General features: G+C 39.7%; 1 protein-coding gene across 1 annotated transcript in view; it reads left to right on the top strand.

Annotated features, from left to right (window-relative positions):
- OPRK1 (opioid receptor kappa 1) overlaps positions 1-15,877 on the top strand; it is a 30,880-nt gene that overhangs the window by 2,740 nt on the left and 12,263 nt on the right. The window contains exon 3 of the mRNA XM_059394576.1: positions 12,507-12,859. Coding sequence (XP_059250559.1) covers positions 12,507-12,859 — 353 coding nt within the window. The remainder of the gene's footprint in view (positions 1-12,506; positions 12,860-15,877) is intronic.

Genomic DNA, 15,877 nt, shown 5'->3' with positions numbered 1-15,877 from the left:
ATATAGTGAATAATCACCATTATAAATCATAATATGGTACACTTACTAATTAGTTACATATTTATATAACATATGCAGTCTATAATTATATGTGTGTGTGTGTGTGTGTGTATCCAAAAGATACCCAAGACTAAAATTTGTTAAAAGGAGATAAATTCAGCTAAAAATACCAAAGAAGTTAGCGAGTTCATGTAACAATCATCCTCCCACCCCACTCTTACCTACTTGGAGATGAAATATGAAAAGTGAGGAGTTCTGCTATCATCCTGGAATGCCAATGTACTGAAACATTAGTTTACTTACAGCTATAGCTAAGAGGATTAAGGAGTATTTGGAGTTGGTTAAGACTGAGACATGGTCAAAGACTTGAAAAATAAAACCTCAGAAGAGAAGTTGTTGAACTTGGGTTTATTTTGCTCAGAAGAAGGAACTGAAGACTTGAGAGAGGTGGGTATGGTGGACACATCAGAACTGATGTGGATTTGTAATCGATCTTGAGGGCTGAGCAACACTGCTTGAAAAGATGGAGGATCACTTTTGAGAGGAACACTATTTTAAAATACTACACATTGAAAAGAGTCATGGTTCAGCCGTCTAGGACATCATTCTAAAGATGTTTGGATGTCAGGGCAGGTGCAGGTCCGAGATGGTCATCTCAAACCTGGGGAGTAATTTAGGGTTGTGGAAAAAGCTTTGACTGTTTTTAGAGCTGTCTTATACATTGATTTCCCATATTGAGTGCCTGAAATGCTACTCAGTACCCTCTGAATATATTTATAATTTCAAGGGTTTTCATAATTTCATAGGTACCAATTGCCATAACTGCCTAATATTAGGGCATAGTAACTTTTCATTGTGAAAACCGTAAAATTAAGCACCTAGATGCTCCCTTCTCACTAGACTTTGGCATTTGTGGACCTGGGATGGGAGGTTCTTTTTTTTTTTTTTAAAGGTTTTATTTATTTATTTGACAGACAGCAATCACAAGTATGTAGCGAGGCAGACAGAGAGAGAGGAGGAAGCAGACTCCCTGCTGAGCAGAGAGCTCCATGTGGGGCTTGATCCCAGGACCCTGGGATCATGACCTGAGCAGAAGGCAGAGGCTTAACCCACTGAGCCACCCAGGTGCCCCAGGATGGGAGGTTCTTACCTCAGCCCTGGATCTCTATATTTGGCTCCTACGGATACCTCGGATTTGCCAATGGGTGTGACACTTAGGATCCTAAGCCTGTGTTCTCTCCACCTCTACCTGTGTAGGTCACCTGCAGCGAATGTTGTGATGGCCACCCACACCCACACCCACATCCTGGATCCTGCTAGGCAGTCTCACCTGTGACATCTAAAACTTCCATTCTCCTGCAACTTCCATGCATACAGCTGTCTCCACCCCTAGCAGACATGACTAAAACTTGAAGGACACTAAATATATGCCAAATGGGTAAAGCTCCCTACTTCAAGGGAATAATTTTATTTATTCTTCACAACCATAGGTGTATGACTATCCCATTTAACAGATGGTGAAATGAAAGCAAAGAAAGATTAAATAAACTGACAAAGGTCACACCTTGCTGATCGTGGAGCCAGGCTGACCCCAGAGCCTGTGCTTTGTCTCACTGTTCAATTCATTGCCCACTATACCACTCCTGCAGACCTGTGGATATTTTCTTACTGGGCAGTAAGAATTCATTTTCTCCCAGACTGTCCTTTTCTCTTACCTTGCCTGGACACTATAAACCATCACTGCAGCCTCTCTTGACAATACATTCAGCTGCCTTGCCTTCTTGTCCTTCTGCTCTTTTCTTCCACTGAACCATGACCCTGGATCGAGCTAGTACTTTACCTTCCTGTTCCTATTCCCAGCGAATTGAGTGCCGCTGAATAAAATCAATTTTATCTTTGTAAAGATATACTTGAAGGCAAAGTCGCCACCTTCAAGAATAGTTGAACCCAAGTCTGCCTAGTGTTTCTGTGTCTCTCTCCTATTTCCAGAAAGAAACAATACCTTTTCCTATTCGTCACTAGAAAACAAAAACCAAACCAAAACAAAACAAGTGAACAAAAAAAAAAAAAAAAAAAAAAAAAAAAAACCCAAAACAAGACAAAAGAAAACAAAGCAAAAAAACGCCAAACTAATTTAATCGGTACTAATTCCTAAGCCCTCCCTAACCATATTTCATCATGGTCATGGGGTGATCTTAACCCAGTAGTTCACTGTGGCACTGGAGTCTAGCTGCTGGGAATGTTCTCCCTATATACATGCATTGGCAGCCACCCTCCCTCATAGCATCTCATCTCTGTGGGATGTTTCCTTCTTTGTATCCATAGCAGATCCCTGCTCCTGAGGGTTGAGTCTCATCACCTTGGGCTCTCCTGAGGTTTCTGCTGTGTTAGCTAACCCATTTCTCTGCTATCTGTAATCTCTCCACTGCTTTTGTCCTTTAAGCTCCTGGACATATTCAAGCATCTGTCATCTTACAGGTAATCAATATCCACGACCCTTCCATTTTTCTGAGTTCCTTTACCTAATGTCTTTTCATCCTCCTGTGTATTGTAGGTAAACTTCTTAGAGGGATAATCCTTCTTCATTTTCTTGTCTTTCACATGTTCCTCAGTCCTGTGTGCATGGATTCCCTCCCTGACGCTCCTTTACCAAAGCTAGAGCATCATGTTTCAGCTTCTCATTTTGGCTGACTGTCCCTTGATTTCTGTGGAGATTTGATATGTTCGACCAGTCTTATGCCCCTTGCTTTTTCTGATAGCACCCTGTCCTTCACTTCCTGGCATATCCTTGGGATTCTCTTGTCCACAGCACAGCCTACTCTTCTTGTGTTTCTTAATTGGTCATATTTTCCAGAGCCTTCTCAGCTCTTCTATCCTCACTTTTCTCACTCTTTGTATTATTCAGGATTCATTCAGAACAGTAGAACCAGTAGGAGATGTACCTGTGAAGAGATTTGTTGCAAGGAATTGGGTTACGTGATGGTGGGACCGGCTGAGCAAGTCTGGTGGGAAGGCAGGCATCAGCAGAGACAGGCTGCTTGTGGCAGGGGGACCTTCTTTCTCAGGGAAACCTTTGCTCAGCCCTATCTTGGTGTGCTAAGGCTGCTGTCACAAAGGTCCACAGACTTTGTGGTTTAAACAACAGAAATTATTTTCTCACAGGGAGACTAGAAGTCCGAGATCAAGGTGTTGGCAGGGTTGGTTTCTTCTGAGACCTCTCTCCTTGGCTTATAGATGGCTCTTTTCTCTGTGACCTCACGTGGTCTTCTTTCCATGTATGTCTGTGTCTTAATCTCCTACTTTGATATAGGCACCAGTCAAATTGTATTAAAGCCCACTCGTATGACCCCATTTTACCTTGATTTTACCTCACTTTGTCTCTTTGAAGTCTCTATCTTAAAATTCAGTCACATTCTGAGGTACTGGGGTGTTCGAATTTGAACGCATGTATCTGAGGGGACATAATTCAGCCCTAATCACGGCCTATCCTATTTCTGTTCTCCTTAAGAAAACACTCTCCTCAAGCTTCAATTTTCATGAAAATTATGTATATATGTTCTCTTTTGTTTAATTTGAAGAGAAGCATTACTCTTGTAAAGGCATACTTCTTTTAAAGTTAAATATAAGCATAAACAAGGAAAAAATTACTAGGACAAAAATAACAGGAATCAAAATTACTTGGTTGTTGGTCTTAAGTTTTGCCTTTTGCTTTTCTCATTAGTTTTCATTAATTCACCACTACCACAATAAAGACCTCTAGGGAGTCAGCCTTTTGCTACCCTTGCCCTGGGAGTAGAAGACTTTGGCTTTCTTATAGTTCAGCCTGGGCAGTGTTGAAATTTCCTAACGGGCAGCTTTAGAAGAGACATGGGGAAAAAAACAAACAAAATGAAACAAAAACAAAACCAGAACCACAAAAATCCTCTGGAAATGCTTCCATTTCCAGAACTCAGATTTCTTCTCCAAAGGCAGCCAACCCATTCAAGCTTGCAAAAAAACCATTTTCTTGCTTATCAATTAGGGAACAGAGTGCTTCTCCAAGCCACTGACAGAAATCCCACTCTGCAGAGACCATCTTAGGTCACATGGCATATACAGACTCAGGACACCCCTGAGTTGGTTTGGGCCGCATGGTTGAACTTGTGTCAGTTCTAGGAAACTGTGGCTATCACAGAATTAAGGAAGAAGTGAGTTGATCCAATCAGAGTGTCTGATGAGTCTCTTTTCCATCCATGAAAAAGAGTATCTTTTCCTTCTCGAAGTTCTCATTGCAATCATGGCAATTGTATGTACACATATATTCCACATTCTCTCAAGTGTTACTGTAGCCTACCTTGGATAATACCAGACTACTCCTAGCAAGGCACTGAAGGAAAGGCAGAGGCATACTGGTATAATTAACCTTGTGCTACTCCATCTCTGACATCTGTCTTATCTCAGGCTTTGATTGAAAAATATGTTCTCATTTATCCTGTTGAACATTTCCTCAAAAGTAAGCATAGTGAAGATGCCTCCAGAAATTATTTTCCAAAAGTGCCTATCTTGCATTTCTCCAGGTAATTTTGTCATTTTACAAGCTCTTAAAAGAGAGACTTGATTTCATTGCAAGTGATGATATGAATTTACAAAGTGGAACTCTTTTCTTCCCTGTGGAACGTGAGATTGCAGCTGAAATCCAAATCCTTGTGTTTCAGAGATCAGAAAAGAATCAGCTGTATACCACCCCCCCCCAAAAAAAAAAGGAAAAGAAAGGAAAAAAAGTCATCAGACATAGAACTCCAACTTTTAACAGACTCTAGGCACAATCGTAGTCTTCAAAATCACTTCTTAATTCTGTTGACCTTATGAGACTTTACAATTTTTCCTGGTGCCTGTCTTCAACTTAGTTTTAGGAGGGACTTATTTCTGGCTGGGAGATGATTGCCCCTCTCCATTGATCACTCACCTGTATCTCTTGAGTAGCAGTATCTTTCTGTGAGCTGCATAGCTGGCATTTTTTCACTCCAGATTAACTTCTGGATGCACTCAATTGTCATTGCCCCAGGGGGCTCAGCCTGTCCTCAGTGCAAAAACCTAAAATTGTGTGGCTGCAGGATAGTCTTTTTTCTAAAGTTTGGCTTATGTGGTTTCAGTAATGCAAGTAATGCAGGCTCAAAAGTGTATTAACAAAAGATTTATTCCTCCACAGAAAATCAGCCAGTCTTTCTTTGTTTCTTTCTTTGGAGGGGATACTGATTTATTTCTGAGATAAGGAGAGTTTATGTAAGAGAGGAGATTTTAGGAGTGGGGATAATATTGTAAAAGGTGTGTGTGTGTGTGTGTGTGTAAAAATTGACCCTTCCCTGGTCCAGCAAAGATGAAAGATGAGAAAAACAGAAGGCATGTGATGAATATGTGATAAATTGAGAGGTCCCAAAAGACTGGTCTGAAGGTGGGGAAGGGAGGCTTCATATTAAAAACAGCTAGAGTTCCGAGTATTTAGAGACCCTCTTTCACAATGGGAACACTCTTCTGAGCTGCTTTTTACTCACTTAACTTCACAAGACTACAAACTCTCTCTGCTTACCATGTTGCTTTCCACCGGGGTTGGTGGGGGGCGGCATTTCCTACTGATAAGAGTACAGAGTGGAAGTTAATCTTGTCTTCTCTCTGCCAGCATCCTGTGGTACCCTTAGCTACTTCAGTTTTCTGTATAAAGTTGGAAAAAATCATCTAAGATATCTGTGTACTTCTAAATATCCGGATAGTTGTAGTCTGAGAAACAGCATGTCAATCACATGAAATTTACAGTTGTTCTACTGTTTTCAGGCGTGATAAACACTCACGCTGTGTGCACAGCTGAGTACACTAGAACATTGATGCTGGGTGTCAGGACCATGCCTACAGAGGATGAGCAGGTCCTGGCACCTGCTGTAGCAGTGAAATCACTGTTCTGCATTCTCCCACCGCCCTGTCTGACAGCCTGCCCCCCTTGCAAGGCGATGCATGTCCACCATTCTGGCCACACATCACTGCCAGCATGGTCGCTGAGGCTGTGACAGTCGTGGAACTCAGGGACACATCTGCTCCTCTGTTCTTTCTATAGGCTTTTTCTCTTTGAATATGGGAGAGTAATTCTGGGGAACTGGAGGGACCTGACATCTGAATGAATCTGTGGATTCACATAGTGAATGTGAATATAGTGAGTATATTCAATTTCAGAGTCCGATGAAACAAGAACCAAATTTCCTTTCCTTCCATTAAAAAATTAATAAGCTATTGCCCCTTAGTAAAGAATCATAGTTTCAATAGTAAATAATCCAAAAAGACACAGCAACTCAATTTTGAGATGAACTGGAAGCTATCTAGAGAATTAATGTAGCAAACTCATTATGTTTTCAAATAAGTACTTCTGAAAATTCACATCAGTAAAGCCACAATTTCTGATCATTTAAAATATAAAATCTGGAATGCTCTGTATCTGGAAAACATACCCAGGAAAATGAATAAATCATGCTTGTTGACAATGCAGAGGAAAGAATGTTGAAGCATGTCGGTCATTATGCTAGTTGTCCACAGTTGGTTTAAAAGGATTGCATTTTCCCAGGTGTCACAGAAATTTCCTTCTACTGAGCATGGTGTGTTAGGGGTCTTCAGAAGCTAGTGCAGCTCAGGTCTTGTAAGATAGTGAGTGGCCAGCTTCCTGTGGGTCAGGAGTGTTTGGTCACACTCATCTTCTTCACCAGGACCAAAGAGTGATTCTTCAGGTGTATTCCAAAGGCCTGTAGGCATTCTCCGTACTAAAGGGTTCTATTCAGAAAAATGAACACTCGGGTGTATGTTTGTTTCATTCTGTTGGAGCTGTGGTTTGAGGGCTACAGATTTTACTCCCTTTTGTCCACTAATTTGTGGTCTCAGGCAAGCCATTTACTTCCTCTTTACTCTGTTTCCTCACCCAAACAATGGGTATTGTTTGTGGGAAAACTGCAACACTGTAGTGTACATGACAGCCTTTGTCTGTAGATGGGCAGTGTGCTAGTATTCAATATTAGTATTCCTTGACTCATGCCCCATTCCCTCATATCAAATGTTTTTTACCCTCATGATGCATAGTTACCACACTTACCAGAAGAGCTTTCAATCTTTAGCTGCTGGAAGGAGCAGATTCACAGAATCACGTAAATTCTCTGAAATTTCCGCCTCTTTAAGAAACTTATGAATGACAGCCCTGAATGCCTTTACTGATTAGCTATGCACTCTGAGAACCCTTGAGAACCATCTCTTAGCTTACTCTTCAGAAGAAGTGGGGGCAGTGGTATATAATGGGACTGTGATGCAGTTTATTAGGGCCGTGGCAGGTAATGACCATTGCAGTGACACCAGCAACAGGAGTGATGACTGAGAGGACTGGCATCCAGCGATCAATCAGCAAATACCAAGTCCTGGGATGAGTACTTTGAGGGACTGTCTCTAGTCGTCAAGACAATTTTGCCAGATAAAGTTCTCAAAACAGAGGTTGTCCCATAATAAGCCCCTGTGAACACTCCACATGGTTTTGCCTCTTGGTATTCAAGGTCCTCTATTCCCTTACACCCCCTTTCCCAGCTCAGTCAGGTTCTCATTACTGTAGCCATGAAAACCTCTCTCTCCAGATCCTTCTCAAAGTGCAAGATCCTGTCCAGGTTTTGTCTTTTTTAAAATGTGCCCCCATCTCTTCACTACACACTGATCCTGCCCTGTCTGGTCCTCTAGTTTACGTTGTAATTTTGACTTCGTGGGTTGAAAAACGCCTCGGGTTACAGTCAGTTTGTTGGTTTTCTCAGTCGTCCTCAATGCCCAGTGTATTATTGTATATGGAGCAGGCACTTAAAAATGTGTTGAAATAATGAAATGATGACTATAGGGGAGGAAGCTTGACTATAACCAGAGAGAAGAGAGGGTGTGTGTGTATTGTCAGCATGGGGGACAGTTTCAGGTAGGAGCTAAAAATAACTGAAATCAATAAATGGAAAACACGTTTGTATTTAAAGATAGATGGTCATTACCCAGCAAGATTATAGGTTTATTATGCTGTCATAAGGCTAAAAAGGAGCTCCTGACTAAAGAAGCATCATTTAAATTTAAAATAAAAAAGCACTCGGGCAATGCACCTCAACAGCAAGGGACGCTAATAATTCAAGAACGAGCTTGTCTACCTGCACAGTATCTGAGCACAGCAGGCATTTGGGAAGGACAAGAAGATGTGAGACTCTGGTTCAAGGTCAATGTTCCCTTGCTAGTGTCTCATTTTTCTTGGAGCAAGTGCCAGGCTTTCCCAGAAAACCTGCGTGGAGACATTGGTTCCTGATAGCTCAGCAGATAACTTTGTGCATGTATGGCTGCCAGTCCAGAAGTCCCTTCTTAATTTTCTGTAAAGAGTACTCCAATAGGCAGGTCTTGAATTAAGGTACAATGAGGAACATTCCTTACTCCCAGAGACACCCTCTGACATGTAGCCGGGTGATGACCTTCCTCCTGGCTGCCACCCAGGATTCTCTGGTTGACTTCTCTTCCCAGCCTGCTCCCTGCTTCCCGTCTGGTACACCTTACCATCACTTTTGGGTTTGTAACATTGACAAGTGTAGTGAGGACAGCCCACAGGCTTTGCTCTTTTAGTGCCATATGCTCCTGTGGTGTGTACGCTAAAAAGTGCAGCCACTCACTGCCAGCCCACCTCCAGCTTCTCCACATGAGCCAAAACTTCCCACCCAGATGGTGCCATTTTATTTGAAATATTGCACATTTTTGTAAAGCAGGATGGATGAAATGGAAAATAATTTCATATCTTAACATAGTAAGAATGCCCTCCCCTCTCCCTCAGGGTACATGTGACTAAAAGGACTAGCTACTATCTCCTTTTGATTAAATTAACAAAACCAGAGTGCTCAACCAGATGGTCTTATTATCACAGGGTGGAGGTCTTATATCAAGAATCTGGTCCAATGTAGTACATAAAAGACTGTCAGTAAATATTTGTTGAACTTATAGTTTATTCACTAGTTTAAATCATTGCAAGACTCAAACCTGTGGTAGGTTTGTAAGTATGTGTCTTCCAGAACCCTGGGAGAGGGGCCTTGCCTTGCTGCCCCTTTCAGATCATCCCATGGAGTCCCCACCTTTGCCAACATTAGAAACATCATGTTAGGATGCCTGGGTAGCTCAGACAATTAGGCGTCCGCCTTTGGCTTAGATCTTGATCCCAGGATCCTGGGATTGAGTCCCACTTTGGGCTCTTGCTCAACAAGGAGTCTGCTTCTTTCTCTGCTCCCCTCTGCTTCTGCTTGTGCGCACTCGCTCTCTCTCTCTGACAAATAAATAAATAAAATCTTGAATGAATAAATAAATAAATAAATAAATAAGCATATCACTTTACTCATCTGAGTCTAACTTGCTTCACTAATATTAGGGAGAAGACATAAATCTCCCAGCTAAACTCGAGGAACAGTTGACTTAAGTATCAGATAAAATACATGGAGGTCAAAGCTCTGGCCTTGGTAAATTATACAGTGCTGGGGGCATTTAAGAATGTGGAAACTGGCATCCTGCACCCAGGTTTGAGTCTTGCAATGCTGTTTATAACCATATTACTTTGAGAAATGCATGTAACTCCCATGATTCTCTTTGCTTCCTTCATTCTCTCTCTTTCTCTCTCTTTTTATATTTTTTTGCCTCCTTCTCTTTTTTTCCCTTCCTCTGTGTTCACCTGTTTTGTTTCTTAAATTCCACATATGAGTGAAATCATATGGTATTTGTTTTTCTCTAACTGACTTATTTTGCTTAACATAATACATAATTTCCATCCTTGTTGCTGCAAATGGCAAGATTTCATTCTTCTTATGGCTAAGTAATATTCCATTGTGTATATATACCACACCTTCTTTATTCATTCATCAGTCAGTAGACACTTGGGCTCTTTCCATAATTTGGGCTACTGTTGATAAAGGTGCATATTACATTTTATTATAACTCATATTTCATTTCATTCACATTCTTCCAATATGTTGCAGGAATTATTTTTGCTATTGTCTTTCATATTAAAACTGAACTATGGCTCTAACGAAAACTAGGTTCCTTTTTTTCTTCTTGTGGTGACTGACTGATGGCTTCCACATACATAATAAGGGAGGGAGAGGAGTTAAAGACCATGAAAACTGGACATATTCTTTGGATTAGGAGCATTTCATTAATGATCTCAGGAGCTCTATGAGATAAACATTGTATTTCCCATTTTATAGTCAAGAAACTGAAGCTCCATTTTTAGTGACCTCTCCAAAATCTAACAGAGGGAAAAATAAGGACTGGAACCCAAGTCTACCCAAACAGGGAACTGTCTCATATGCCTAGCTTCATAAAGTAAGAAGAGAATATCAGGGTCACTAAATATGAGAGCAAAGTCAGAGGCGCTCCTCACTATAATCTTTGTTAATATCAGGGATTCTTGGATAGAAAGTAGACAGAATAGGAGGTTGGCTTGTAAGATGCCATTTTCAAACATAAAATTATACCTTAAAGAAGACATTTGAACAGATAGCTTTTCAGTCTTGCTCATTGGAAATATTTGCTCTGTCTCAGTAAGTGAATTTCCCTAGTTATCTATGCTTTTATAATACCTATGCTCTGAGCATTGGCCATATACATTTACTCATTATTTATTTATTAGAGAGAGAGAGAAAGATCACAAGTGGGGGAGGGGGTGGGCAGAGGGAGAAGCAGACTCTCAGTTGAGCAGGAAACCTGACATGGACTCAATCCCAAGACCATGAGATAGTGATTGGGCTAAAGGCAGACACTTAACGGGACTGAGCCACCCAGGTACTCCACATTTAATAAAATTTATAGGCCACTTAACAATATTTGAGTGAAAATTGTAAAGGTGAAACATGACATATTTTAAAATAAGCTTCTCATTCTCCAGATTAAAGCACTGTTTAAATAGCAGAGCATCAGAATGGAAACCCACAGATACTGACTCTGTGCCATGCTTTACCACGCCTTCAGCCCAGCACAGACAAAACATTTTCTAGCAAGAAGGAAAGAGAGGAGGGGAAGATTTGGGGGAGGGTAAGGGGGATGCTAAGAGTGATCCTATATGTCACACATTTTGAGTCAGGTCATCTACTGCCTTTACCTCTGTATGGCCATTCGGTTTTATTATCTTTATGTGACAAGACACGAAACTCAGAAAAGTCATACACTAAATCCAGACTCTGGATGATCTGACTTCATAGAAGACCACCTTGCCTCCCAGGAGAGCCAAGGTTGTTCTGTCACTACATGTTAAAAGGCATTTCTCATGTAGAAATTCATTTATTAAAAGACACCCTAGCAGTGATCAATAAAAACCATTGATATTGATTTTATAAAGAAAGCAGTAATTTTCCATAGGACAGCTCCTTGTAAGTGACCCTAAATAACAGTTAAAACCATAACATTAAGACGGTATGTGGGGCATGACTGAATTAATTATGATAAGGTCTATAAATCTGAGGTGTATAGAAAGTAATTAACAGATTTCCCCTACATATTCAGAGGCATTTGGCCTCTGAAAACCTGCTGATACTGTTTGGAATGTCTCATGCCCTAGAGATCCCTCAGGGAGCATTCTCTTGGTAAAACAGTCCTCTTAATTCAGTTTTAGTTGAAAGTAGAATTGTTCTAAACTTCATGTTATAATGGAAAGAATAATTTGGCCTTAAAGGCAATGTTTTTGGTCTCTTTTGAAAATTACTGTCCCCTCAGTTGGAAGAAGAAACAATTTATGTGTTTAAAAATCTCTCAAGATGAGAATAAAGAACTGAGTTTTACCTACTGTGCTAGATTACATTTTGTGCTGTGATGTGTATAAGGAAGAACTCAGCCAGCTTTATTTACATAATGCATTTACAATGAAAAACTAATGGCACACTGGCAAACAAAAGTCAACAAACTTAGCTGTGTTTTAGCCATTGAAATTGAATGTATTTTAAAAATGAAAACCATTTTGAATTTTCAAAAGACGTAATTACAATGATGGATTTCTCAAAATGACCCCGTAGAAAAGTTGAAGAAGCTTTATCTTTTGTTTTACACAGTGAAGAGGAAGAAATAAAAAAGTATAAAAAAATGCTTAAAAGCAAGCAACTCCAGGTAGGATTAAAATGAATTGCCAGTCACAAAAAAAGACCAACCTGTATTATGTGTGAGTCTGTCAAAAAGATCTGTTATGTATATTCATCTATGCTATTTTATTTGCACTATATTTTGAACAAAGCACCAGAATAAAAGCTAAGTCAAGTCAAAGATTTTTGTCCACTTTTTTCCTATTACCTTTAATGTCTAGAACAGCCCTTTTACATATTAGATACTCAACAAATATGTAAAGAATAAGTGAATGGAAAAAAATTCAATAGTTCAAAGGTTTTTACAAACACATTTGGATTTGTATTACAAACACACTCATGGATTTGATACAAAGTTGAAGAGAAATGCTCTTGTTTCTTGTCTTTTAGATACACAAAGATGAAGACAGCAACCAACATTTATATATTTAACCTGGCGTTGGCAGATGCTTTGGTTACTACAACCATGCCCTTCCAGAGCACAGTCTATCTGATGAATTCGTGGCCATTTGGGGATGTGCTGTGCAAGATAGTCATTTCCATTGACTATTATAACATGTTTACCAGCATATTCACCTTGACCATGATGAGTGTGGACCGATACATTGCTGTGTGCCACCCCGTCAAAGCTTTAGACTTCCGCACCCCCATGAAGGCAAAGATCATTAACATCTGTATTTGGCTCTTATCATCATCTGTTGGCATATCTGCGATAGTCCTTGGAGGGACCAAAGTCAGGGAAGGTAAGAACAGTCATGTTCATCTCATTTTTACAATCCTACTTCTAATTAAACAAACTCTTAGTTTGGAAATGAGTAGGACACATATCTAGGGGAAAAACCAAAAACCAGTGGAAACATAAGGCATAAATCCATGGAAGGTGAGAAACACAACACTTTTATGCTTTCTATGTCTAAACATAGGATGGATAAAGACATTACCCAGACATAGATGCCCAAGCTATCTGCTACTCTGGAAGAGTTTATTGGAATCTGGAGAGGTGGGGATGAAGCAGGGAACCACAGGCATGTGGATTTTTAGAATACAATCTATTGCATGCTGGCAATTGTAAGATACACCTACTTGGTCCTCTTCTTTCTCCTTAAAAAAGGACACTAAATCATTAGAAACCTATGCTGACTCTTTACGCATTTTCTTTAGGGATTAATCTCCATGTCACCATTATAACTCCTTGATTTGGTTGTAGGACATTCAGAATTGGGTTCACTGATGGATGATAGTACACATGAGCAAAACTTAGATTTTGGTTATACTGTTCTTACCCAATGCAAACAGGATACCTGATGTTTTCCCATTATTACTAGGGTAGTGGTTATCACCCTGGGCTGCATGTTGGATTCACCTGGGTACTTCAGAAAATACAGATAATCCTTGAATAATGTTGGTGCACCAACCCCAGGCAGTCAAAATTCTTGTATTACCTTTGACTCCCCAAACTTAACTACTGATAGTGTACTGTTGACTCAGAAGCTTTACTGATAACATAAATAGTTGATTAGTACATATTATATTTTATATGTTTGTATGCTGTATTCTTACAATAAAGTAAGCTGGAGAAAATAAAGTGTAATGGAGAAAATCATAAGGTAAAGAAAATTAATTTTTAGTACTGTTCTGTAATTAAAAAGAAAAAACTGCATGTACGTGCACATGTGCAGTTTAAACCCATGCTGTTCAAGGACTATACTGCTGCCTCGGTCCCACGCCTGGAGGCTCTGGTTTAATTGACCAGAGGCACAGTCTTTGTATCGAGGTATTTTTAAAGATTGACTGACTGATTGATTGATTGATTGATTGATGGGGGGTGGGTATAAGGAGGGGAGAAGGAAACCTAAGTGGGGCTCAATCCCAAGATCCTAGCTGAGACCAAGAGTCAGATGCTTAACATCTGTGCCACCCAGGCACCCCTGGGTGTTAAGATTTTTAAGATGTCCCTAGGGACTCTAATCTGGCCAGGGTGAGGAGGACTACTGTCCCATCAGTTTTACTTTACTAGTAAAAGTAAAGCTATGAAAATATCTTTGGTCTTAGTAGAAATCCACTGGGGAGAGGGGAACGGAACCATCACTTTGGACTTTATAAATGCTGTTTATTGTTGTAGCAGTTCTCTAAAAAGTCTAGTTTATTAGGGAGGCCCATAAGACTTGTAAATCCAGATAATTGAATATGTGTAGTAGGGACCTACCAGATCATAGAAAGGGCAGGTGCTAAAATCATAGCTTCTCCAGTATAGTCCACATTTGTAATGAAACACAATCTTTTCCCTCTTAAACTATAAAATGAATTTCCAGCTTAGCTGTGGAAGGTGTTAAGCTATAATATTTGGTAAATTTTAAGATATGCCAAACTTTATCAGAGAAGCATTTTAAAATATGATTAATTATACACAGGATTTTGTTTCTTTGTGTATACAACAAATAGATATATAGTTGCAAGGAATGCTTTAGCCTAGGGTGTTGATGTTTCATAACTGGATTCAAAAGGAGAGGCTGCATATACCCCATGAAGACTAGAAGAATGGGCCAAGTGATAAAAGAAGGTTACAATTTTCCCTAGGCAAGTGAGGAACTGATTTTGATATTTCATGACATACTTGCAGACTTAGCCACTGGACTCCTCTAATCATTGTCAGAAAAATGACATCCTAGAAGCAATGGATTTCAATTCAGTTTTTGAAAGACGAAATGAAGATAAATGTAGGTTTTCCAGGAAGAAGTTGCTGTAGATGATTGTGTGCAGATGCCATGGAAGAAAGGATCCACCAGTGTTGGGAGATTAATTTGTGCAGCAAACAGAGGGGGAAATGGGAAAAATTAAAGTAGTTTTGTAGAGAGCTCATTTCATTCTTTGTTTCTTCTTCTTTTTTTAATTATAAGAAGATGATTCTTTAAACAATTTTCTAAAGCGGATTTTGAGTATGTGATGAAAGATTGCCTCTGAACCATCTAGTACATTCATTTTTGAGTGCTGAATGACACTCCTTGTCAAGACTGTTGGGTGACCAAGAGGAGTATTTTAGACAATCTCTGCGCCCTGAATCAGAACTGAATGACATTGGTAGTTTATACTGTCATGTTTCTGGAGAATGCTTACTGAAGGAAATCAGGCATCAACTACCTTAGAACACGTCCACCTTGATGAGAAATTTCAGTTAATGCTTCTGAGTTTCTTTCTGGTTTCTTTTTGGTTAAGACCACAGATTCAGGAATCAAAGTGCCTGGGATTGAATCCTGATTTCAGCATTTATGGACACTATCCTTTTGGAGACATTACTTAGATTTCTGTCCCTCAATGTCCTTATCTGCATAATAGGGGTAAATAATAGTGTCTACCTCCTAGGGTGTTTTCCAGATCTAATGAGTCAGTGCATGGAAAGTTAAGAAGCAGGGCCATGTCTAGTAAGCCATTGATAAATGTTAACTAGCATCTTTATCTGACATAGTGATTTTAACTGGTCCTGCCTTATTGCTTATGTTTATTAACATCTGTAGGGTATTCATTCAATATGAGGGCTCTTGCGTGCAGCAAGAATTTCACTTGATGGGTATATGATGTTAAATATAACATTTTACACAGTATACATGTGTGTACTATTTATTTTGGGAATTCATAGTCTGTTTATTACCACTACTATAATTACTAAGTTATGGTAATGACTACAAACAGAAACAGAATTATTCTTAACAAAAAGAATAGACACAAGGCAAGCTTTAGTTTAGATATTAGAGCTAAATCCATAA

Source organism: Mustela nigripes, chromosome 3, assembly GCF_022355385.1.
Source record: "Mustela nigripes isolate SB6536 chromosome 3, MUSNIG.SB6536, whole genome shotgun sequence".
Classification (NCBI taxonomy): domain Eukaryota; kingdom Metazoa; phylum Chordata; class Mammalia; order Carnivora; family Mustelidae; genus Mustela; species Mustela nigripes.
This window is presented reverse-complemented; position numbering and strand designations above follow the sequence as displayed.